Source organism: Ambystoma mexicanum, chromosome 6q, assembly GCF_040938575.1.
Source record: "Ambystoma mexicanum isolate Mex_15411 chromosome 6q, UKY_AmexF1_1, whole genome shotgun sequence".
NCBI classification, from domain to species: Eukaryota; Metazoa; Chordata; class Amphibia; order Caudata; family Ambystomatidae; genus Ambystoma; species Ambystoma mexicanum.
In genome coordinates this window covers 1,414,192,030-1,414,218,058 of record NC_090937.1, presented here as the reverse complement: position 1 = coordinate 1,414,218,058, position 26,029 = coordinate 1,414,192,030, and the positions used below count along the sequence as shown (strand labels likewise).

General features: G+C 51.8%; 1 protein-coding gene across 5 annotated transcripts in view; it reads left to right on the top strand.

Moving 5' to 3' along the window:
• The window catches only part of FAM193A (family with sequence similarity 193 member A), a 974,920-nt gene that overhangs the window by 709,864 nt on the left and 239,027 nt on the right, over positions 1-26,029 (top strand). For all 5 annotated transcript variants that reach the window (XM_069632109.1, XM_069632106.1, XM_069632108.1 and 2 more), the window contains one exon: positions 5,731-5,914. In XM_069632109.1, the coding sequence (XP_069488210.1) occupies positions 5,731-5,914 (184 nt within the window). The remainder of the gene's footprint in view (positions 1-5,730; positions 5,915-26,029) is intronic.

Sequence of the window (26,029 nt, the reverse complement as noted above, 5' to 3'; positions counted from 1 at the left end):
CCTCGGTGCCGTTGTCGACGCCGAAGCAATCAGCGACCTCGCCGCCGAAACCGTCGACGCCTTTGGGGCCTTTTCGCCAGAATTTGCCAATGGAGGTCTCTGGTACTGTGGAACCTCCAAGGAAGGCTACTTCCAAGTCTGTGAGGCCTGTTAAGTATTCCAGACTCTCGGGAGTTTTTTCTTCCTCTGGATGACATCTGAGGATGAGAAGAGGTCAGATTTAGAATTTGACCCTGTTGAGCCTGATGTAGCACCTGTCTTTTTTCCGTGGACAGTCAGTTGGAAGAATTACAGCAATCTCTTCATGATGCAAGTGGCTTGGACACTTCTTCTGAGGTGGAATTTGGCAGACCTGAGCCTGGGCCTCATGCTGAGTCGTCATACAGGAGACTGATGGCTAGCGTCACTGAGTATCTTGGTTGGACTAGTCCTCCAGAAGCTTTTGTTCAGTATGACTTAACGGATATTTTGGATCAAGGTCCGTCCTCTGACCCGGTGTTACCTTTTCATTTGACATTGCAGAAAAGGGTGGCGGCTGCTTGGCAGACACCGGAATCTCTTCCGGCAGTTAACAAATCGTTAACTAAAAATACTGCCCTTCCGGTAGCGACCCCAGCTACCTTTCCTCTCGCCCCACTCCTGAGAGTTTGGTGGTTCAGGCGGCTACGGCCACCTCAAGGCAGGCGGCTTACCCTAGCATCCCTCCTGTTAGGGACAACAAACGCTTCGATGGTTGGGCACTCGGTGTTTTCTGCGGGGAGTATCGCGCTGAAGTCAACCCACTCCACTTGTGCCTTGGCAAGATTTTCACACACTCTGTGGAATTGTTTCTCTAGCGGCTGAGCATATTCCCGAAGGGGAAGAAAGAGATGGGTTCTTTGCTCTCGTGCAGGATGGCAAGGATGCCATGTGTGAATACTTTCAGTCGGGTTTGGACACGGCTGACAGTGTTAGCCGGTCCATGGCTGTGAGCACCGCTACATGCAGGATTGCGTGGTTGCGTAAGTCTGGTTTTGCTCCGTATGTGCAAGCCCGTCTTTTGAACATGCCCTTTGATGGCACGCATTTGTTTGGCAGCAAGGCTAACGAGAGCCTTGAGAGGTTGCAGACCTCCAAAGCTGCGGCTAACTTTTAGTGCAGCTGTGCATCATCCCCCGCCTTTTCGTCCTAGGGGACAACAGTGGAGGGGAGGTTACTTTCATTACTACTCCTCTTTTGGTAGGACGAGAGGAGCTACCAGTCAAAGGGGCCAACAGAAAAGTACCCGTGGTGATCGAGGAAATAGGGTTGCCAAAGCAGCTCAGGCAGCTGCCTCTTTGCCTTCAGGTGCTGCCGCAGCCGCTCCAAAACAATCATGAGGCCATGTTCCATGGTTCGCTGGTTGGGGGCAGACTGTCATTATTTTGAATGCATGGGTTCTGGATACAATGGCCCACGGCTACTGCCTTTCCCTTCCTAAAGCGCCCTTCCTAAAGCGACCTCACGACAATCCCTGAAGCTTCCAGACCCGCTCCTTGTGCAGGAAATCCTGACCCTGCTGGAGAAAGGCGCTATAGAACTGGTGCCTGTATCGGGGAGGAGCAAGTGATGGTATTCCCCATGTTTTTTGATTCCAAAGGAGGACGGGGGATTGAGACCCATCTTGGACTTGCGTTGGTTGAACAAACTGCTCAGGAAGGACAGGTTCAAGATGGTCACTCTTTGACAAGTCCTCCAGGACCTTTGTCTCCAAGATTGGTTGGTGTCTCTGGACCTACAGGATGCTTACTTTCATGTGCCGATTCATCCAAAGCACAGAAAGTACCTGTGATTTGCGGCTGGCAGCTCACGCTTTCAGTTTCGGCGCCTGCCATTCTGATTGACCTGCGCCCCGAAGGTCTTCATCAAGCTCATGGTGGTGGTGGCAGCGTATCTCAGGCGAGGTGGGGGGATACACGAAAGGCCGAGGGGCCAATCCGACCCTGTACCGTGGCCTTGAAGGCTTTTCTGCTGTTTGTGCAGGGGAAGAGTGTCCTGATCATGACGGACAACACAGTGGCCATGCATTACCTCAACAAAAAAGGGGGAGTAGGGTCACTCCCGTTGTGCAGAGAGGCAATGCAGCTCTGGTTCTGGCCAATCCAGCAGGTTATTTCACTCTCGGCAGTTCATCTGGCCAGAGAGAACAATGCGGCGGCGGCGGACGCTTTGATCAGGCAGAGCATGATCTGTCACGAGTGGGAGTTGGCTCAGGAAGTCCTTTTGGTGATATTCACTCTTTGGGGAACCCCACAAGTGGATCTGTTCACCACCAGTGCCAACTGGAAGTGCGAGAGATTCTGCTCAAGGGAATTTCCTCCGAGAGGAGCCTTAGGAGACTCACTCGTAGTGGATTGGCCATTCCCACTTCTGTACTCATTGTCTCCGTTCCCCGTCATTCCTGAAGTGTTACGGAGGTTCTGATCCCACATGATCCTCATTGTTCTGGATTGGGCCAGGAGAGCGTGGTACCCGGACCTTCTAGAAATGTCAATCTGCCCTCCACGCCATCTTCCTAACTGAGAGGAATAGTCCTCGCGTGAGGAGGGAGTGGGGGTGTCGGATTCTCCATCCAGAGGTCAAGAGACTATCTTCATGCTTGGTATCTGAAAGGTTGTGGTATAAGGATTGGGACCTCCCGGATGACATGATGGGGGTGTTGCTTTCGGCTAGGCGGCCGTCAACCAAATCTCTGTGCCGTTGGTTTAAGTATTGCGACTGACTGGTGCAGAGGACAAAATGTTGATCCTTTTCAGTGTTCCATTCCAGTAGTTCTATCTTTCTTGCTTTCTTTGGCCCACAGGGGCCTTCAAGTAGCTACTATTAAGGGTTACCTGGCGCCGCTGTCCATCTTTAAGCGCTCGTCTGAAGAATGTTCTTACTTTGAGATGCCTTTGATTTCCCAATTTCCTAAAGGGCTCACTAACATGTTCCTGCCGTCCCCATTCCAGGTGCCGGTTTGGGATCTGAATTTGGTCTTGAAATTCATGATGGGTGCTCCATTTGAACCTTTGCACTCTATTCCTTTGAGACTATTGTCTTTCACACAGTGTTCTTGGTTGCTGTTACTTCCGCTCACTGAGTGAGTGAATTGCAGGCACTTTCATCTAAGCCACCCTTTACTGTGTTCCACAAGGATAGAGTTGTACTGAGGGTACGTCCTTCCTTTCTACCTAAGGTAGTGTCTGGATTTCATTTAAGCCAGAAAGTGGTTCTTCCTTATTTCTGTCGTCCTCATTCTGGTAAGGAAGAGGAGCGACTCCATAGGTTGGACCCTAGGAGAGCTCTGAGCTTTTATATTTCTAGGATGTCCCGGGTCAGAGTGGACGATCAACTCTTTGTGGGGTATGCTGGACACCTACTGTGCCAGGCTGTTACCAAACAGACCTTGTCCAGGTCGATTATCCTCACCATTACTGAATGTTATCGATTGGCGGGCAAGGATCCTCCTGAAGGGTTGCAAGATCATTCCACTAGGGGCGTGGCTACTTCAACAGCCCTGCAGCGGGGAGTTTTTATTAGGAATATGTGTGATGCAGCCACATGGGCTTCTATCCACACCTTTGTTAAACATTACTCCCTGGATATGGTCCATGGTCAAGATATGGCCTTTGGTAAGGTGGTTCTTTATTCTGCTATCTGATTGGGTACTCTAAATTATTTTCCCTCCTCCATTTTCTGGTACTGCTTTGGGAGTCTGTCAAAGATGTGGAATGTGCATAAGATAGGGGAGGGGGGGTGCTGGTCTCACCTAATAAAATGTAAAAGGGATCCAAAGATCCTTTCTACCATTGGGAACTGTACTTCTCACAAGGTTAGCCAGAGAAAGTTCAAATGGGAGCCCCTAGATAAATCCAGCAACAATAGGAACACCCATAAAAACAAATCAAAGACTGTGTGGAAAAAGATTCCCACTCCCTGAGGCATAAGGGAAAAAAAATCCACCATTAAAAGAAAAAGGTTCTGGGGTTGACCCAGGTCAGGAAGATGTATCATTACTATGAAAATCCTACCCAACACTTGGGACAATTTGTGCCGCCATAACTTTGCCTAACAGTAGTCCATGTAGGATTCCTTATGCTGCAATGGGGAAGATTGTCACAAAATGAGAATAACAGTCCCTACACAGCTAAACACCACACACACAGAAAAGGGGGCATAGAGGGCATAGGCCCCGTGGTAGAAGTCTATATTGGTTGGGTGGCACAACTATAGGAAGAAATTGATGCCTGAACAAAGGGAGAGGTTTCACAGAACTGAGAGTGAGATTGGAAGATCCAGAACGTCTGGCAGTAGTCTTGGGGGTCCAAATGAATATTGGGGTGATTTGCAAAAAGAAAATTCTTTCTAGCCAGCATTTGCGCAGGCTTTTGGGACAGGAAATTATATAGCCATGCGCTTTAGAGTGACTGGGCCTTTGGGCAGGTGACATCCCACTGTCAACTCCTGATCAGAAGAGAGGAGCAGCACAGTCTGTTCCTACTTGGTCACCGAGAGGAAGATCTTCACTGTTGGATTCCTTGGAGCACTCCAGATAGTGGTGCAAATCGTCTGTCCTCTTTCTTAATCAGGTTTGTGTTCTGGCAGCAAGACAGTGAGTTGGTAAGGTGTCTTTTTGATCCCCACACACGAGACTGGTTGATCAGTCTCCTATCAAGCACCAAATTACTTTCAAATAATTGACAGCTAGCTAGAGGGTGGGCTCAACCTTTGCATCACCAAACACGTAGGAAAGTTATTCACACAATGGACAAAACACACTTTGTTTCCAGAAAGGCATCTGCATATGCTTGGCAGAACTGATTAAGGCCATTGCACCCTACAGCACAGGGAGACTGATCTGCTGTAGAATATATAGGCCACTTAAACGCTCACAAAGGGGAAAGGTTTAGCCATGTGACTTTGAGGAGAATAGACAACCTCCATTTGCGGTACCAAGAGGAGTGGGTCAAGAATGACACTAGCTATAGAAAATGGCTGCATGTTTGGCCATCTTGCACAGTGGATAGCTGCCACCATCCTAGCCACATGACTAGCAGGAAGGACAAATCTGCCCTCTGATGCATGGGCACCTATGGAGTACCCCAGCCTTATGAGTGTTTATGACTTTTAAAGCACTGCATCAAAAGTAAAGAGCCAACCCACACATATAGGAATTTGGTTAAACCCGACGGAGGGAAAAAGCAATAAAAAATTAATGAATCCAGCAAAACATACACCAGGCAACCCCATCGGGTAAAGAGACCTTCACCTAACGAGTCCATCATTTTATTGTAGGCTATGTATTTAAAATGGTGGTGGGGCCCTAGTATAATAGTGTATTCTAATTACTGGTAATTAAAACAAAATTCAGCATTCCCTTACAAGAACTAGCCAACAGAGCATTTTTTTAGTAAGTGGTGTTATTTTGCTAATTGCAGCTCTTCTGTGGCTCTCCATCCTACATGATTGCACAGTGTGATACGACTAATACTTTTCATGAAATCAGAGGTATTTATCTTAATATTTGCTCTTAGGCAAAAGGACATTTTGCATTGTTTAAGTACTGTACATAAACAAAGAATTTCAGAAAAAAAGTTTAATGAACATAACTTGAAGTGGTTGCATCTTTTGCCAAGTACTTTGCACTTTAAAATGTTATTACTTAGGGTCATTATGTAAATTGGATGACGGGGCAGTTCCATTGAGTACATTTGTTTTGTGCAAATGTAGTGATCCCGAGTGTGAGGGCCATCGCTGCGAAAATAGTGGATATGACCATCAGCAGTATGATGGAGAAGAAAGCCAAGATGAAGACAGCTGCTCAGAGCACAGTTCTAGCACCTCCACATCCACAAACCAGAAAGAAGGCAAATACTGTGACTGCTGCTACTGCGAATTCTTTGGCCATGGAGGCGTAAGTACAAGTTATGACATCCTAATTATTAGTTAATAGAAGCTCATCTTAGTGTCCTTTTTCCTTAATTTAGCAGATTTTACAAAGAGTAAGAGTTGATTGAGAGTGACACATTTTAGTAAGGTATTATTTATTATTATTATTATTATTATGAGTCCTTCATGAGTATCTGTACATTGTTTGAGGGTCTTCTAATGACTTAACTGGTCAATGGGAGAGGCAAGCAGCGGTGACAGCCGAATAGGGAACTTTGGAGATTGCCCCATAGTCCTCTGCACCCTGGGTCTCATTTGTGTGGTAACCTATTTTTGCTCATAGGAAAAGGGTTAAGCTTGCTGCAAATGCATAATATGGGGACACTTTGAAAATTAGGGCCTCTTTTGGTTTCTAGTCCAGTGGACTGCTTGCCTCCAAGGGTGAATTACCCAGTTAACCAGTATGTATAGTTCTCAGAAATATCGCTATCCAGGTTGCTTCATTGTTTCACAATTTTTTCTGTGGGCATCACACTCTGGGTATTAAACAAGTTCATGTACGCTTGCTGTAGTGCAGGTATTCTCCAGCATGGGGTCTGGCATGGATTCACATGCTCATGAATATTCCCCGTCGTCAGGCTGGGAATCCTCGGTAAAGAAAAAACCAGTATCAGTTTCGTTTCTGATCTGTCTTTCGTAGTAATAACCAATCACTGGTCTCTGCGTCATACTGACCACAGCCAATGACTGCCCTCTACCTAAGCACCGCCTCTGGCAGCCATCTTCAGATTTTTACCGCACGTTCATGTGTTGGGATCCTCGTGCTATTGCTCTCGAGCGTTAGTGCTATTTTTTCACGTTTTTTCTCAAAAACTTCGTTTTTTCGGTCAAAAGAGCCTCAAGCTCCACCGACTCTCCATCCGATCAACGGGGACCCGTGTCGGATTCGTCTGCGCCCCTCAAGGGTGAAGATTTCGTCGAGCTACGCTTTTGGAGGACTCCAGAAGTTTCTCAGGCCCGGACATGGCCCAGGAGAAGGGAAGCTCGACGCCCGGAAAGCTGTTCAGGATCTGCCCTGGATGCCAGCTCCAGAACGTCTTTAAGGAGGACGAACACTCTTTTTGTCTCTACTGCTTACATGAGGACAAGACGCACGTGGAGAAGGACTGTGCGTTTTGCGGCAACATGTCGGAGCGGACCATGAGGGACCGCCATCAACGTCTCGCCAACTGGCTGGAAGGGAAGAGCCCGTCAGGCGAGAAGAAGAGGAAGAAATCCGAGCGGGCTTCTAAGACCTTTGAGGACGCCCCGGCGACGGGGGTCCAACACAAGGCCAAGCACCGCGAGTCCGCTGGCACCGGGAGCGCCGAACGGTCGGGCTCTACGGGCGCCAGGCAGGGCGCACCCTCCCCGGCACCTTCACCCACGAGCCAACGCTCTGGGTCGGGTAAGAGGAAGGGCGAGCACCCGGCGAAGCTCCTGGAGAGGCCCCGGTCGAGATCGAAGGCCCCATCGGAGGGGGAGCGAGGCAGTGTCCCCCCCTCAAGGATAAGGCGGTGAGCGCACCTAAGGTGGTGAAGACCTTAATCCATCCGGCCAAGCCCTCTATCGATACTGTCGCGGCGGCCCTGGCTCAGCCTGTGGAGGCTACACCAGTGGTGGCGACCTCGGGGCTCAGAGTCTCCCTGCCACCTCGGAGGGAGTCCTCTTTTGTGCCCATCGATAGGACCCCTGTGAAATCCCCGGCGGGGAAGAAAAAGGGGGGGCAGGGCGTCGTCGTAGATTCGGCCTCAACCTCGGAGGAAGAGCTGATCGAGGTCTTAAGCCACGGCCTTGGCGTGGAAGAAGACCGGCCCGTCGGGATGGATCCCGACGCAGGTGACGACGACATCGTTGAGGGTGCCGACGGGGCCCCTGATCGCCCGTCGGATTCCCCTCTGCCAGCGTCGCAAGACAACTCGGCGGCCATTTTGTTTGTACAGTTGTTTGTTTGTACAGTCCTTATGCTCAGAGATAAGGACGAGACTACCGTTGCCGACGGAGGAACCTTTCCCGTCGGGGGATCCTGAACCGGGACCTTCTGGTGTTCCCCCGCCCAAGAAAAGAAGGATTCACCCTCCACCTCCTTTTGAACCGTCGCGCCCCGTCCAGCCTTCCTCCCCGTCCACCCGAGGGGATGATACGGGGACTGACACGGCAGCGACGGGTACGGACGACGAGGTATACGACGAGGATCTACCGTCGTCACCTCCCACCAGGGCTTCTCCGCCCGACGAGATTGGATCGTTCCACTCCATGATCGCCAGGGCATCCGAGCTTTTCCAACTCTGCCCTGAGGAGAAGAAAAAGGAAGGATTCCTTTATCAACGGCGCGAGGCCAAGAGGAAGACGGTCCTCGCGGTGCCTCTACTGGACGACATTTGGGATGAGGGCCTCGCCCTCCTCAAGAACCCTTCCACGACGCCAGCTAGAAGAGACCGGTACGAGAAGAAGTACCGGGTCCCGGACGCGGCCCCCCTGTGCCTCCGGGCGCAGCCTACCCCGGACTCCGTCGTCTCCGCGGCGGCCAGGAAGAAAGCGGGGGGGGGGGTGCGGCCTCCACATCGACTTCCCCACCGGACGGCGAGGGAAAGAAATTGGACGCTATGGGACGCAGGGTCATCTCGTCTGCAGCGACGACGATTAAAGCGGCCAACGCCTTGGCTATCGTGGCCCGCTACGACAGGGAGCTATGGTACAAACTGGCTCCCCTGCTGGACTTCCTACCGGACGACAAGAGGGCAGATGCCCTGGAGATCCTACAGGAAGGTGAGGTGGCGTCGGACCACGCCATCACTATTGCGACGGACATCGCCGACACTGGGTTCCGCCAGTTGGGCAACGGCGTGTGCCTTAGGCGGCGTGGATGGCTCAAGGCTACGGACTTCCGTCAAGACGTACAGACCAGAGTCCTGGACATGCCGTTCGATGGGAACAACCTGTTTGGGAAAACAGTGGACGATTCCCTTCAGGCCATTAAAGCGGACACTGAGACGGCCCGGGCCCTTGGGGTTCTGCAGCAACGACGGACGCCCTTTCGGAGCAGCGGAGGCAAGGGCGCCTCCAAAGGTTCCGGCGGCGGTTTCTCCAACTACCGTCAAGCGGCCCGCTCGTCGTCTCAGGAGGCCTACAGAGGACGAGGCAAGTCTGGCGGACCCCGCCGTCGTCGCCAAGGAGGTCAAGGCGGCAAAGCCTCGTCGTAACAGGATTGAACCGGCCGTGGGGTCGGGCCCCCACCGAAGCACCCTGGTGGGATGCCGGCTGGCGAGCTTCGTCAGCGTGTGGGAGTCCATCTCCACCGACCGTTGGGTGCTGGACGCCTTAGCCCGGGGCCACGCGCTCGAGTTTCAAAGAAGGTGCCCGCGCGTCCCCCCCGTGGCCAGGAAAGAGCTTCACGTCCCTCAGCTTCTCCTGGAGGTAAAGGCGATGCTCAGGAAGGGCGCCATCGAACTCGTCCCAAAGAGGCTTCGGGGCTCCGGAGTTTACTCGAGATACTTCCTCGTGAAGAAGAAGACGGGAGGATGGCGCCCCATCCTAGACCTGCGACGTCTGAACAAGTTCATCAAGGCGCAGAAGTTCCGGATGGTCACCCTCCAGCACGTCCTGGGGCAGCTGGAGGAAGGAGACTTCCTGTCGTCGTTGGATTTGGAGGATGCCTACTTCCATATTCCCATCCTAAAGGGGCACCGAAAATTCCTCAGGTTTGTGGTCCAAGGGCGTCACTACCAGTTCAAAGCCCTCCCCTTCGGACTAAGGTCGGCACCCAGGGTATTCACCAAGTGCCTTGCACCGGTGGCGGCGCAGCTGCGCCGCTAGGGGATCCACGTCTACCCCTACCTGGACGACTGGCTCATCCGAGCCAAGACGAGGGAGCTCGCCGTGGAGCACACGGCAAGGACCGTCCAACTTCTCACGGACCTGGGATTCTCCGTGAACTACGCCAAGTCCCACCTGGTACCCGCGCAAAACGCACTGTTTCTGGGAGCGAAGCTCGACACAGTGTCCCTTCTGGCCTCCCCGTCGGAGGAAAGGACCAGGTCCATCCTGGGCAAGGTACAGCGGATGTTGGTTTCCGATGCGGCCAAGGTGAGGTCCATCAAGTCCCTCCTCGGAATGATGTCTTCTTGCATCTACCTCATTCCCATGTGCAGGCTCCGGATGCGCCCGTTGCAGGAGTTCCTGGACGCGCGCTGGATCCAAACGACGGGCGGCTTCGAGGAGAGGATCACACTCGACGAGAGTTTCCGCCGAGCGGTCCGGTGGTGGGGCAACCGCGCGCATCTGACGGCGGGCATGGACTTCCAGACCCCAGACCACCAGGAGACAGTGACCACGGATGCCTCCCTGGAAGGGTGGGGAGCGCACACCGAAATCCTGCACGCGAGAGGCCTTTGGCTCCCGACGGAGAAGTCCCTCCATATCAACGTCCTGGAGCTCCGTGCAGTGTTCTGGGCCCTCAGGTCCTTCCTTCCGTCCCTCAAGGGCAAGGTGGTGAGGATCTTCACCGACAACACCACCACCATGTTTTACATCAGGAAACAGGGCGGAACCAGGTCCCCAGCGCTGTCCAAGGAGGCACAGGACCTGTGGCATTGGGCCGTCGCCCAAAGGATGTTTCTGGTGCCGTTTCATCTGGCAGGGATAAAAAACACCATCGCCGACTCACTCAGCAGGGAGCTGCGCTCGTGCCACGAGTGGGAACTACGGCAGGATCTAGTGGATCGCCTCTTCCGACGGTGGGGCACACCCCAGATCGTCCTGTTCGCGACGGCGACGAACTCCAAGTGCCGGAGGTTCACCAGCAGGTTCCCCAGGCGAGGAGCATGGGCGATGCTTTCTCGTTCCCCTGGGAGGGCCTGTTCCTCTACGCGTTCCCTCCTTTGCCACTGCTAATCCGGCTCGTCAACCAGCTCAAGAGGTCACGGTGCAGGATGATCCTCGTCGCACCTGCGTGGCCGAGGCAGATATGGTTCCCGGACCTTCTGGACTTGTCAGCGTCCCCGCCAATCAAGCTGCCGGTGGACGCGGATCTACTCTCCAGGGAAGGAGGCGCCATCCTCCACCATGACCCGAAATCGCTGAACTTGCAGGCCTGGCTCCTGCAGCGCTAGAGTTTGGAGGATACGACATACCGGCCGACTGCAGAGAGGTTCTTGCAAAGGCCAGGGCGTCCTCGACTCTTAAATGCTACGGACACAAATGGAAGAGGTTCTCTGTCTGGTGCCACGCACAGAAGATTAACCCTCTACGGATTACGGCTCCCCAGGTACTGCCGTACCTGCTGACGCTGGCCAAAGCTGGACTGGCACACGCGTCCATCAAGATTCATCTTGTTGCGATCTCCCGATACACCAGAACCACGGGCCGGACGTCCTTGTGGTCTCATCGTCTGGTGAAAGAGATCATGAAGGGACTGTTCAGATCGTTCCCGCCGGTGAAGGCTCCGGCCCCGGCGTGGGAGCTCAACGTGGTGCTGACCAAGCTCATGGGACCTCCGTTCGAGCCTCTGCACTCGGCCCCGTTGAAGTTTCTGTCGTGGAAAACAGCGTTTCTTGTGGCCATCACCTCCGCACGACGGGTGGGAGAGATCCAGGCCCTTTCCTGCAAGGCCCCGTACTTGACTTTTCACGACACGAGGGTAGTGCTCAGGACGCACCCCTCCTTCATGCCCAAGGTACCGTCGGACTTCCATCTCAACGAACCCTTGGTGTTGCCTGTGTTCTTCCCGTCGCCTTCGTCGCCGGCTGAGAGGACTTTGCACTCGCTGGATGTGGCTAGAGCGCTGAAGTTCTACGTGGACCGCACAAAGTGTTTTCGGAAGACGTCACAACTCTTTGTGAACTTTGGACCTGTCAATCAGGGGAAGGCTCTCTCGAAGGCTTCCATTTCCAGATGGCTCTCCGGCTGTATCATGTACTGTCATCGGTTGGCTAACCGACCGCTGCCTGGCCGTCCGAGAGCTCATTCCACCAGAGCGATCGCAGCTACCACAGCGTTCCTTTCTGGTGTGCCCCTGCTGGACATATGCAGGGCTGCTACGTGGAGGTCGATGCACACCTTCACGAAATTCTACTGCGTCGATCGGGATTCCAGGGAGGAGTCCAGGGTCGGCCAAGCAGTGCTGCGCAACCTGTTCGCCTGAGGTGAGCCTGGTGAGGAGGTAAGATGCTTAATGTTGAGTTTGATGTACTGCTTAATGTTGAGCCTTTGCCACCTCCCGTGGTTGTGCATGTGTGTACTGCTATGTATTCTTTATTCATGAGCATGTGAATCCATGCCAGACCCCATGCTGGAGAAGGAACAAGTTACTTACCTGTAACTGTTGTTCTCCAGCATGGGTCTGGCATGGATTCACATGCGAACCCTCCCGCCTACCCCTCTGCGGCTCTTCACTTGGTCATACTGCCACTTCACGTGCTTCCAAATCTGAAGATGGCTGCCAGAGGCGGTGCTTAGGTAGAGGGCAGTCATTGGCTGTGGTCAGTATGACGCAGAGACCAGTGATTGGTTATTACTACGAAAGACAGATCAGAAACGAAACTGATACTGGTTTTTTCTTTACTGAGGATTCCCAGCCTGACGACGGGGAATATTCATGAGCATGTGAATCCATGCCAGACCCATGCGGGAGAACAACAGTTACAGGTAAGTAACTTGTTCCTTACTGTGTCTTTGCTCTGTAGAGATGGTGAATCCTTGTTAAACTGCCTGAGACCCATTTTAGAATACTTACATTTTTAAGAATCACCTAACCATCCCAGGCCCTCCAAGGGCTTAACATCCCTTAAAGATTTTTTTATGAATTAAGAGCAATGCAGTAATGCAATATCAGAAACATCGGACTACCAGTAAGAATAAACCAAGGAAAGAGGTGATCCATAATGAACACTCAAAGCGGAAAAGAGAACAGCTTAAAAAGATAGGGGTGAACATTTGGTTGAAAAGATGAAACAAAAAGATTTTCTGGGAATCTCGACGGAAGATTAGACTTACAACAAAATACAGCACAAATCACAGTAGAATCAGGATGATTCTTAAACATTGGCACATATTGTATTTGGACACTACTATATCCAAATACTCAGATGCAGCACCTCAAATAGTTATCAGAAAACAGCAACAATAAAACATTTAATATGTCCAATCTTCATGGAGAAAAATGTAGAAGATCCATCAGGCTCTATTCATACGTTATGGAAATTGCCACTAGTGTTTGGTAACCACAAATATAGGCACTGAGCTATGTCCGCAAATTATGGATAAAATAGAAATGTTTACACTCCCTAATCGATGCCAACACAAGATACACGATTCCATATACAATATGGTGTTGCAGTTTGACATTGGGGTGTTGCAGCATGTGCTACATGGGAAGCACAATTCGAAAATCGAAACTTCGAATTACGGAACATATCGGAGCTATCGAGTGCGAATCAAAGATACCCAATGGTGGTTCATTGGTGAAAAGAACATCTTAATTGTACCACATATACCTTCAAATGTATGGGTTTTGCCACAGTCAACCTTTACAAAGAGGTGGAAACTGAGAACACAAATTACGGCAACAAGAGGCAAAATGTATACATGTAATGGATATGTGCTATTCAGGACTTAATCAGGATAATGAGTTCTGGTAATTTCTGTGAGATGTGAATGACTTTCTGTTATTAAGTTAACTAGAATATTAGTTGTTTAGCTCCAGTTCTGCCGGTCTTCATTTTGAAAGATACTACAGAAGTCTGATGATGATTGATCTAAGTTTAAAGACTGTTGTGCTTTCTAATAACCAACAAAGTTATGAAGAAAAAGGGCAAATTAGTACTCGTGTTGTGTCCTATAATCGTTAATTACGTATAGAGAGAAATCTCATCCTGTTGTTCGAATGAAATAAGAGATTGTTGCATGTTACGATTTAGAGAGGAATCCTATAATGTCTGACTTGTTAAAGAACATTCCTATAATATGGCAGAGAGTACGCTTGGGCGACATTCGCTGGATGACGTCATCGTCGATTCAAATGTTGGGCGCCATCTTGTGAACGTTGAAATCCATGCGAAACGGCTTGGAGTTCTCTGGACTATCAAATACAGTAAACAAACTAAGAATATAGTTAAAGCTGTTTAAAGGTGAGAATTGTAGTGACGCAACAATTTTATTTTTTTATTTACATGATATAGAGCGCCGAAAGCCCACAGGCATCAGGGCGCAGGACACAAAACATGCAAAAAGACAGGACTGAGACAATCTGACTGAGTTTGCGGGCTATCCTAAAATAAAATCTTGGCTAAGTTATTTGAACAGGTCGGTTTTAAGGTGCTTTCGAAAAGCAAGGTAATTGGATTCAAGTTGGAGGGTTTGGGGCAGCCTATTCCAATGCTCGGCTGCCAGCAGTGGAAAAGCACTGCCCGAGCCTGTAGCTCGGCTGAAAGAGGCCACTGAGACCCTACCTTGTGCTTCTGACCTCAATGACTGATTTGGGGTATATCATAGGATCTTTTTCTTAAGGTATGCTGGCACGGAGCCATGCAGACACCTGTGCACTAGAGTCAAAGATTTAAAGTGGATCCCATCTTCGATCTTAAGCCAATGCAATGCTTTCCTTCCCTTAGAAATATGGTCCCTTTTCTTAATCACTTTAGATGCGTACTGCATTATTTCCATGATCGAGTATCTCTCTAAACATTTCTTCGTGGCTCCGAGCATTAGAGAATTACCATAGTCCAGACGGGACAAAATGGTGGCCCTAGCAATGGTGGCAGTATTCTTCTCGCTCAGGAACGGTCGATTTGGCTCTTGGTAAGCAGAGGTAGTAGGAGTTGTTCTTATGTAGGTGGTTCACCTGGGCTTCTACACCCAGGGATGCCTCCATAATCGTCCCAAGGGTTTTCACCTGAGCGGACACTTGGATACATGTGTCTTTAATATAGAAAGACTCGTATTCTGCCCCTAGCTTAGCTCTTGCTCGACGGGTGCCGAAGATAATCATCTGTCTTTTTGCTATTTAGACACATCCAGTTGCCCTCCATTAATTATTCTGTAATGCTATATACTTTTGACATGTTGGCATTGTCTATAAGATGATCACCCTCCAGCTCCATCACCAACTGGGTGTCGGCGTAATTTGCGAAAAATGCGCAGACCCTTTCCAGTAATTCACACAGACATTGCATGTATATATCAAAGAGTAGGGGAGATAAACTCGCTCCCTGTGGAAACCCATAATTTATGCGGGTTGCCTTGGACTTTCCCTCCCCAGTGAATTTTTGCCTCACAATCCGCCAAAAAGTAAGTCAACCATGCCAGTACTACCTTAGAGCACCCGGCCATTTTATCCAGGACCTGATGATGCAATTGGTGGTCAACAAGATCAAAGGCTGCACTTAGGTCCAGTAGCATCAATAGCCCTGTCTTACCCTTGTCGAGAATGCCAAGCATGAAAGTCTGCGGGGGCTGTGGCCAGATGGCTACATGAAAGAACACTTCTCAAGGGAGCTCTGGCAGATCTGATACTGATCCTGATCGAAAACGATAGTTGTTGGCGAATGAGCAGGTCCATGGCGCATCAGGTGGAGTACGAATGCTGTGGGTACACGAGTGCCCAAACAGCCCGTGGAACGACATATTGATGAAACTGGAGCCTAAAGAAGGAGGCGATCGACCTGCTTAATAGGACATTGCCCAAGATGGCCGTTACTGGACAAAGGGCCATAAAAAGGCTGCGAGGCTGAGGAAGATAGTCGGCCAGCACGGCACATGCCGTGCTGACAATAGTGGCCCAAAAAGTGCGACGTGTCCTGCCTTGAAGCGGTCGTAGAACTGGTCGGGGGGGGGGGGGCCTGTGGAGCCAGTGTGCAGGCAGAGACCGGAGACACGGACGGCAGGGTCGTTGTACTGCGGCCTGTAGCGCAATCGCCTGGAGCTGGTGGCGGCGACGCTCAACCTGGTGGCCCGAGGCGGGATAGAGGCTCCTGCAGTTCCCGTGCCGGAGAGCGGAGGGGAGCAAGCACGGTGTGGACAGTGCTGCGTCGCTGCGGCAGGGGAGGCTACATCGGTACCCGGGCGGTGCTGAGGGGTGCGGTGCCCGGTTTGCAGATGCCTGGGACCTGCAGCACTTCATTGCCTGGAGATCAGAGGCGCACGGCGGAGCTCTGGAGCGGCTTCGCCGAAAACCCTGGCTGACGGGGCGGAGGGCCCCCGGGGAGTGGATCTCAAGTGGTGCGAGACTGAAACAGGCGAGCGGTCGATTTGGAGACACTGGATCGATTGCTCACGGAAAGAAGATCCAAGGCGGTGTCAGGCCCTAACAGGGGACAGCCACGGAGGGGCTGGTGATCGACAGACTCCAGGGTGTGCCCCAGCTGGCCATGTGGAGACATGGCAAACTAAAGGAAACACCAAGCTACCCATGGGGCCTGGTGCAGACGCACGCAGGGCACCCTAAACCGTGCGCATCTGAGCCCCCTGGCAGTGCATACTTCATTGAGAGGCAACACATCTGTACTGCAGCGAAGGCTGGCATAAGACTCTCTCATACAGCAGGCTAACCACAGCAGCTCGGTAGCTGTGGCCGACAACGTGGGAGCTCGGATAGTGCACCCTCGCTGGTAGTAGAGTGGGGCAGAACCCAAGCTGGAACACTAATTGGGACCAAACTAAGCTCAGGATTGCCCCAAGGAGAGCAAACAAGGTCTGAGCCTGGTGGGACCTCGCTCTGCGCTACAGGAGCGTGATCATATGGACGGCCAACTTCGGAGCATCAGCTGGCTCCTAGACTTGGTACCAGACGACCTCTATGGCCATGTGGCGTGGCCGCAGGCTATATGACCTTGGTGCTCATAGAGCACCGGAGTGAGAGAGCGCTGGGTCAGTGGTTGTAAAAGACCACCGGCTGTTGAAAGGTACATAGCGGGAGCCTGGGTAACGACACTGCGTGAACGTAGATACGTGGGAGGACACAGCCCACTCCAGGCGTGGGGAGAGCGACAAGGACACACCAGAATACAGCTGGCACGGCCCCGGACACGCCAAGAGCGGATTGTTGACACATGGACCTTTGTGTGAGGTGAGGCGCTGCTGGCCCACGCCTGAACAGCACTGCATGATGTGTAACAAAACTGTCAGACCCAAAAACAAACAGCCCACGCTGGAGGCCTATGCCAAGACGCCCACAGGCGCAGAAGGCGGTAAAAGCATGAACACCACTCCTGTAGCGGCGGAGACACCGTGCACAATCCAAGAAGTGCTGGCAGCGATTGCAGACTTGAAAATTGCCTGGGAGACCAAATTAGTCCTAGCAATGAACAACTTGAAAGTGGGCCTGGACCTCAAAATCGGAGCGGTTCAGGAGGAAATCAATCTGCTGAGACAGGATGTGCGCACGCTCGCGGAGCGCACTGGAAACCTGGAAAAGGAGATGGCCCTGAACACGGCGGCGCCCACCGATCGGAACTACATGCCCTCGTGCAGCGTGTAGGCAATCTGGAGAACTGGACAGAGGAGGCAGAAGGGTGCGCCAGACGCAACATCTGCGTTGTAGGTCTACCAGAAGGAATGGAGGGGCCTAACCCGATGGAATATGTAGAATCCATGCTGCTGCAGGAAATAACTGGCGGAGCACTGACCCCAGGGGTTTGCGGTTGAGGGGGCGCACAGAGCCTTGACAAGGAGACCGCCCCCGGGGGCCCCCCCCCCGCGGCCGCTGATCGCGAAGATCCTGAACTATCGAGATCGGGAAAAGATACTAGAATTCTTCTGGAAGGGGGGAACGATAGAAAGGGGGCCGGCGAAGATCACGGCGTACCCGGGCTACACTTTGCACGTACAGCGCAGCAGGATGAACTTCGGGGCGGTGAAAAGGAGGTTGAGAGAGGCCGGTAACCGATATATGTTGCTCTACCCAGCCAAATTGAAAGTGTTTTACAAGAACAAAGCTCTGTTCTTCGAGACGCCGGAGGATGTTATGGACTGGTTGGACACGCAGGGTCGCCCTCACGAACCGGACATCCAGACGGGAGTTGCAGAAGATAAGTAGCACGCAGTTGGGTCACCCTTAGTGACTTGAGACAGGACATTGGGACTAGAATTTAGTATTAAATAAGGCTGGTGGGGAGTGTGCTACAGCATTATATGATGGTAAGGTTTCTGAATATAGTGTTAAATAAGCTTTGGGGAATATGTTGCAGCAAACGCGCGCGAACAGGATCCGATGGATGCAACTATCCCATTCAGACAGGCGAGAGCTCCTGGGAGACAGTCCTTGAACCCCTCAATAGTACACTTAGTTAGGTCATTGTTAGATCGGTGACGCCCCGCGGGGTCCTAGTCCTCTGTTTCGAGGTAGGACCAGACGCGGGTGGGCCTGAGATCCAGGTATGGAGCTGGGCATTTGTTGGGGCTGGGCAGGGGGTTGGGGGGAAGGGGTGTGTGCAGTGGGGTAGAGTTTTGGGAAAGGGGGTGAGTTGTTGGGAGGGGGGAGGGCTAAGAGTCAGACAACGGGCCATCAGAGAAGACACTGGAAGGGAGGGTGTAGGAGGAGCACATCGACTAGATGGCGTCGGGTAATCTCAGAGTGGTGACCTGGAACGTGCGAGGCCTCAATAGTTATCTAAAACGTAACAAAGTGATGATGTACCTAAAGAGGATGCACATTGACATAGCGTTGCTACAAGAGACCCACCTCACCAAAGAAAAACTGGAGGTGGTCAGAAGGAAATGGAAAGGTAATGTCATAGGTGCCACATACTCGGCATATGCAAGAGGGGTGATCACCTGGGTGGCGCCACACGTTCCGTTTCAGTTACTCAGCTCGACAATAGACCCAGAGGGCAGATTGGTGGTGGTGGTGGGGATCCTGGACAACAGGGAGGTGAACATTATTAATCTGTATGCTCCTAAACATGATACTGCGGCATATTTCATGTCCCTATACAGTAAAATGAGCCCCCTGGTGGGTGGCGCGATGGTGTGGGGAGGGGATTTCAATTGTACCCTGAACCCCAGAATAGACAGGTCAGACGACAAATCAGGGAAACCAGCGCCAGCAGCTAAAGCACTGAGGATACTATTGACAGACCTTGGTCTGGAGGATGTGTGTAGGAAACTACACCGAACGGATATGCAGTATTCGCATTATGCAGCGCCACATGACCTGCACACAAGGTTGGACTATGTTTGCTGGGGCGTAAATAGCGGGGGAAATGGTAGGGGCCGAATATAAGGCCAGCGTATTATCCGACCATTCGCCTTTGGTCATAGAGTGGCAACATCAACCCCCCAGAGCGCGTATCCTGACATGGAGGCTCAGAACTGAGGCATTACAGGATGCAGAATTTCGGGAGGATCTGAGGGTGGCCATCGAGGAATACTTTGAAATCAATACGGGTAGTGTACGCTCCGTGTGAACAGTATGGGAGGCATTCAAGGTGGTGGTGCGTGGGGTAGCCACATCAAAATCTAAGGGGCTCCGAGGGGGTATCGAACGGGAACTGCAAAAAACAGAAAGAGAGCTGGAAGACCTTACTCGAAGCGAGGGGGCCGCCCGAGAGCACATCGCCAAGATAAAAGATGTACAGTTAGCCTGTAGTGAACTCTGGTATAGATTATGCTAATTAAACTATAAGAAATATACAGACAGGTTACATGCAGGGGGGCACAAGCCAGGTAGACTACTGGCCTGGCTATACAAAAATGAGACCCCTCGGTCGGTGATCAGAGAGATCAGGGATGCTGAAGGACGCATTTATAGTACCCAGGAGGGCGTAAACGGGGAGACCTTCAAGTACTACAGGCGATTATATGAAGATACAGAAGAGGATATGAGCCAGGAAATACTGGAAACAATAGAGGATATGGGGCTGCCCTCCTTGAGCGACCTACAACGCGCAGAGAGATGCCCCCATTACCGCGGACGAACTGGGGGCGGTGATCCAACACCTCCCCACATGTAAAGTGCCTAGGTCAGATGGGTTACCTTGCGAATTTTACAAAACATACAAGCAGGAGATACTCCAGCCGCTGCTGTCCATGTTTAACAAAGCCTATGAGCGGGGGGAACTGCCGGCGTCCCATCCGCAAGGCAGTGATCCTCCCGCTCCTGAAACCAGGCAAGCCGGACACAGAATGCGGGTCATATAGGCCCTTGTCCATGCTTAACCAGGATAGCAAAATACTCACAGCAGTGCTAGCCAATAGACTAAAGAGAGTGATCAGCAAGTTGATACACCCTGATCAAACGGGTTATGTCCCTGGCAGAAATATCACAGATAACCACAGGAGACTGCACCATATTATAGACCAAACTAAGGAAGACTCGGGAGAGATGGCCATCGTGTCTCTAGACGCGGTGAAAGACTTTGATTCAGTGCGGTGGCCGTGGTTGAAAGCGACCCTGAAGGGATACGGAATGGGACCAGGATATACTAGATGGGTCCAGTTGCTATATAGCTCCCCGATTGCGAGAGTTAAAACTGGACCCACAATTTCAGACAAATGGCAACACAGTAGAGGGACCAGCAGGGTTGCCCCTGGTCACCCATGTTATATATCCTGGCATTAGAGCCGCTAGCAATATACCTGCGGCAACAGTTCAGGGAGGTGGGGATTCACACGACAGGGGGCACACACCTGATATCACTATATGCAGATGACATGCTTCTCTACTTGCGCTACCCAGTAGAAAATCTGCAATATGTGCTGGAGGTGATGGATCGTTACGCCACCCTCTCAGGCATATCAGTGAACCCCGGGAAATCTAGATTGTTCCTCTTGGGAAGGTATAGGAGCACCCCATCGGTAAGGTTACCCGTCCTGCAGATACCCTGGCAGACAGTGACATTCAAGTATCTGGGTGTGAATATTTACCATAAAATAGAGGCAGAGCACCAACATAATACCGAAAAAGCGATTGAGGGTATTAGGAATAGTATGGCGTTCTGGACTAGGCTGCCTCTGGCCATGATGGGGAGAGCAGCCTTGCTCAAAATGGTTGTTCTGCCCAGACTCTTGCATTTTTTGTGAATGTCCCATACCTGACCCATATGTCCCATACCATCCCATACCTGTCCCGGGACAGCTTTTGTATGTAGCTAGGTGGTTGTCTGTGGAGGACTCAGCGGAAGCTAGGCTTCTGCTGGGTGACTCAGCCCCATACTTTCTGAAAGAGATTGTGTGGATGCAAAAAACCAAGGTGGTCGGAAGGGGGAGGTTACTGGAGTTGGGTTGGGAAGTTTGGCGCAGAACGTGGAAAACGGTGGGTGACCCAGACCCGCTCTCCCAGCAAGTCCCACTGGTGGCTCTATGCAAAGATGACCTCCAATTGTTTGAAGCAGTGCGCAAATACTGGGAACTGGTGGGTCAAGCCACCATCGGGGATATATGACAGGAAGGGGGGAGGTATTGGAATTTCAGAGGTTGCAGGAGGAGACGGGGGTGCATAGCGGCCAATACATTACATATATCAGGCTTTTGAAACGGGTAAGGGGGAGGTGGCCTGAAACGGCGCTGGCAGAAGAACCTGATGCCACCCTGGAAACGATGTATGTCTCTGAGGGTGGACACGAAATATCTAGGATATATGAGCTCTTAAGAGCGAAGGCAGAGAGGGAGCTACTTCAGCTGAGGCTAGATTGGGAGGAGGAGATAGGAGAACCTATGACGGATAGACAATGGGATAGAGCTCAGAGGTACCATAAGAAGGTGTCCCGGAATGCGAGACTCCAGCAGATCCAGCTGTATGTTACCCATAGAGTCTATCTGACCCCGGGAAGAATAGCCAGGTTCAGAGGCTCAGCCATTCCGAAAAGTCCCAGGTGTGGAGAGGAGGAGGCAGAGTTGCTGCACATGTTCTGGGCGTGACCAGAGGTCCATAGATTCTGGGAAGAAATAAAGACGAAAATGGCCGGTTGGGGTGTGGCGCTGGATGTGGGGTCTGCTGGAGCATGCATGCTTGGGAACTTTCCCAGGCCACGTAACTTAAAACATATCAACAAAATGAAGGACCTGGCATATGTCCTGGCCAAGCGCAGGATTGCGATGTGCTGGAAGGCGGCCCATAGGCCTAGAGTGGAGACATGGTGGGCGGACCTCCTAAGATGGGCAGAAGCAGAAACTATGGTTTGGTTTGAAGCTGTCACCAAGGGGGGAGGAGAAGAAGTGGGTCCCCTGATAGCCTGGAGGCAACTGGTGACCTCCATAGCTGCTCCTCACCAGGCCAGCCACGAAACAGAAGACTCAGATGAGTCGACAAGCACTGAGATTCCTGAAAATGCTAATGTTGAAGTAACTGATGAAACGGCTCGAGTTAACGGGGAGGGAGGGGGGGAGGACGGGAAATGTGTAATGTGTTGGTTTACATTGATTATGAACGTTCTAAAGCTGTATTGTTTGGTTTTGTTTTTAAAAATAAAAATTGTGTAAAAAAAAAAAAAGCATGAAAGTCTGCAACTCTGCATAGCGGTCTCCGTGCTGTGTGCAGCATGGAAACTCGATTGCTGCTCATGTAAGATAGAATTGGCTTCAACGTGTTTCTGGAGTTGAGTTGTTGCTATTGTATCCAGAACCTTAAGAATGAAATTACAATTGGTAATAGGGCACAAATTACCTGGGTCCTTGGGATCTATGCCTGGCTTCTTTTATTTAGGTTTGGGTGAAAGTTCATTTTGAAATGTATGGAGTAAATGAATGTCCCTTTCTTTATATTTTCTTTTTCACCAACAGTTCTAATGAATGCGATATTAGTCTGGTTATATGAGTATGTTATGATGAATTAACATTTTAAATCCTCCTGATGAATTAAGGTGTCGAGGTGGTTAAACTCTATCAGAGGTGGTTAAAGTCTATCACTATTTAAATATAGATACTACAAACTGAATAAAATAAAAAAAACAGTATTAATTTGAAAATGGCCTCGTCATAATATACAGACCTTATAGGCAAAAGATGATCACACAATTATATTGTTTCTCTTAAAGCATGGGTTTGGAAACTTTGGCTCTCCAGATGTTTTGGAATGCAATTCCCTTGCAGTCCAAAACATTAGGCAAGCCAAAGGTTGAAGACTGCTGTCTTAAAGGAAGAAACCGACCCCATAATAAGCGATTAGTACTGTTAAGATGGATTTTTGGAATCTGTCGTGGTGGACTGATTCTAGGAGGCCACCCAGAACCCAATTGAGGTATGTAGATGAGCAGTCAAGGCTTAGTAGTCTAAGGACAGTGAGTGGGCTCAGGGGCCTTCAGGGAGTCCACACAGTATTGCAAATACAAATTCACTTTAGACATGCGGGTATACAAATATTTATTATAGGCATACAGCACACTCGAAAATGTTGGAGTGTTAGAGTGTTAGCTGTTCTTTTGGATCTTTGTTGCAGTAACTCTTCTACCTCCCTTTTTTTTTTTTTTAAGGCGGACCCTGTGCTGAAACTCTGTTTAAAACACTCAATCCAGACGCAGAGCGTCCGCAGAGTGTGAGCAGAGTATTCGCAGGGGTGAGCCGAGGGGCTGGGATCGAGGTGAGATCGTTAAACCTAGCCCCTAGAACAAGGAGTCGTGCAAAACTACCAGGCTCCAACAATGAAAATGATGAAGTGGCAGCATGTGGACCGAATGTATTGGCACGTGTGGCGAGGCATCCAATGCCCACAACACTGTGCATTAAAGATTTGTCCTGCAGCATCAACAACACAGAGGCTAACAAGCCAGAAAGTAAGTCGCCGCCGCGCATAGTACACAAGTATAAAGACACATTAACGATCGACGAACAAAGCATGCAGAAGTCTCACACCCCCCCCAACCCCCCCCACCTCCCCCTGCTCCCCCCCTGGAGACCCACCCCCCGCTGCCGACAACTATCCAGCTTACCGGTTCACTCACGAGTGATATCCCTGAGAACGCACGATGACAGCAGACAGGGGATAGAGCCGGAAAAAGGGGAGAAATGACAGAGGAGTAAGCGGGAGGGGGCTCTGGCGGGCACGGTCCTTGTCACAGATGGTAGCGATGTAGATCATGAAGATGTTTCTCCAGCATGGGGGTCTGGCATGGATTCACATGCTCATGAATATTCCCCGTCGTCAGGCTGGGCATCCTTGGTAAAGAAAAAACCAGTATCAGTTTCGTTTCTGATCTGCCTTTCGTAGTAATAACCAATCACTGGTCTCTGCGTCATACTGACCACAGCCAATGACTGCCCTCTACCTAAGCACCGCCTCTGGCAGCCATCTTCAGATTTTTACCGCACGTTCATGTGTTGGGATCCTCGTGCTATTGCTCTCGAGCGTTAGTGCTATTTTTTCACGTTTTTTCTCAAAAACTTAGTTTTTTCGGTCAAAAGAGCCTCAAGCTCCACCGATTCTCCATCCGATCAACGGGGACCCGTGTCGGATTCGTCTGCGCCCCTGAAGGGTGAAGATTTCGTCGAGCTACGCTTTTGGAGGACTCCAGAAGTTTCTCAGGCCCGGTCATGGCCCAGGAGAAGGGGAGCTCGACGCCCGGAAAGCTGTTCAGGGTCTGCCCTGGATGCCAGCTGCAGAACGTCTTTAAGGAGGACGAACACTCTTTTTGTCTTTACTGCCTACATGAGGACAAGACGCACGTGGAGAAGGACTGTGCGTGTTGCAGCAACATGTCGGAGCGGACCATGAAGGACCGCCATCAACGTCTCGCCAACTGGCTGGAAGGGAAGAGCCCGTCCGGCGAGAAGAAGAGGAAGAAAGCCGAGCGGTCTTCTAAGACCTTTGAGGACGCCCCGGCGACGGGGGTCCAACATAAGGCCAAGCACCGCGAGTCCGCTGGCACCGGGAGCGCCGAACGGTCGGGCTCTACGGGCGCCAGGCAGGGCGCACCCTCCCCGGCACCATCAACCACGAGCCAACGCTCTGGGTCGGGTAAGAGGAAGGCCGAGCACCCGGCGAAGCTCGTGGAGAGGCCCCGGTCGAGCTCGAAGGCGGATGGGGAGCGAGGCAGTGTCCCCCCCCCCCTCAAGGATAAGGCGGTGAGCGCACCTAGGGTGGTGAAGGCCTTAATCCATCCGGCCAAGCCCTCTATCGAAACTGTCGCGGCGGCCCTGGCTCAGCCTGTGGAGGCTACACCAGTGGTGGCGACCTCGGGGCTCAGAGTCTCCCTGCCACCTCGGAGGGAGTCCTCTTTTGTGCCCATCGATAGGACCCCCGTGAAATCCCCCGTGGGGAAGAAAAAGGGGGGGCAGGGCGTCGTCGTAGATTCGGCCTCAACCTCGGAGGAGGAGCTGGTCGAAGTCTTAAGCCACGGCCTCGGCGTGGAAGAAGACCGGCCCGTCGGGATGGATCCCGACGCAGGTGACGACGACATCGTCGAGGGTACCGATGGGGCCCCTGATCGCCCGTCGGATTCCCCTCTGCCAGCGCCGCGAGACAACTTGGCGGCCATTTTGTTGGCTATACAGTCCTTATGCTCAGAGATAAGGACGAGACTACCGTTGCCGACGGAACCTCTCCCGTCGGGGGACCCAGAACCGGGACCTTCTGGTGTTCCCCCCTACCAAGAAAAGAAGGATCCACCCTCCGCCTCCTTTTCAGCCGTCGCGCCCCTTCCAGCCCTCCTCCCCGTCCACCCGAGGGGATGATACGGGGACTGACACGGCAGCGACGGGTACGGACGACGAGGTATACGACGAGGATGTACCGTCGTCGCCTCCCACCAGGGCTTCTCCGCCCGACGAGATTGGATCGTTCCACTCCATGATCACCAGGGCATCCGAGCTTTTCCAACTCTGCCCTGAGGAGAAGAAGAAGGAAGGTTTCCTTTATCAGCGGCGCGAGGCCAAGAGGAAGACGGTCCTCTCAGTGCCTCTATTGGACGACATTTGGGATGAGGGCCTCACCCTCCTCAAGAACCCTTCCACGACGCCAGCTAGAAGAGACCGGTACGAGAAGAAGTACCGGGTCCCGGACACGGCCCCCCTGTGCCTCCGGGCACAGCCTACCCCGGACTCCGTCGTCTCCGCGGCGGCCAGGAAAAAAGCGGGGTGGGGGTGCGGCCTCCACATAGACTTCCCCACCGGACGGCGAGGGAAAGAAATTGGACGCTATGGGACGCAGTGTCATCTCGTCTGCGGCGACGATGAT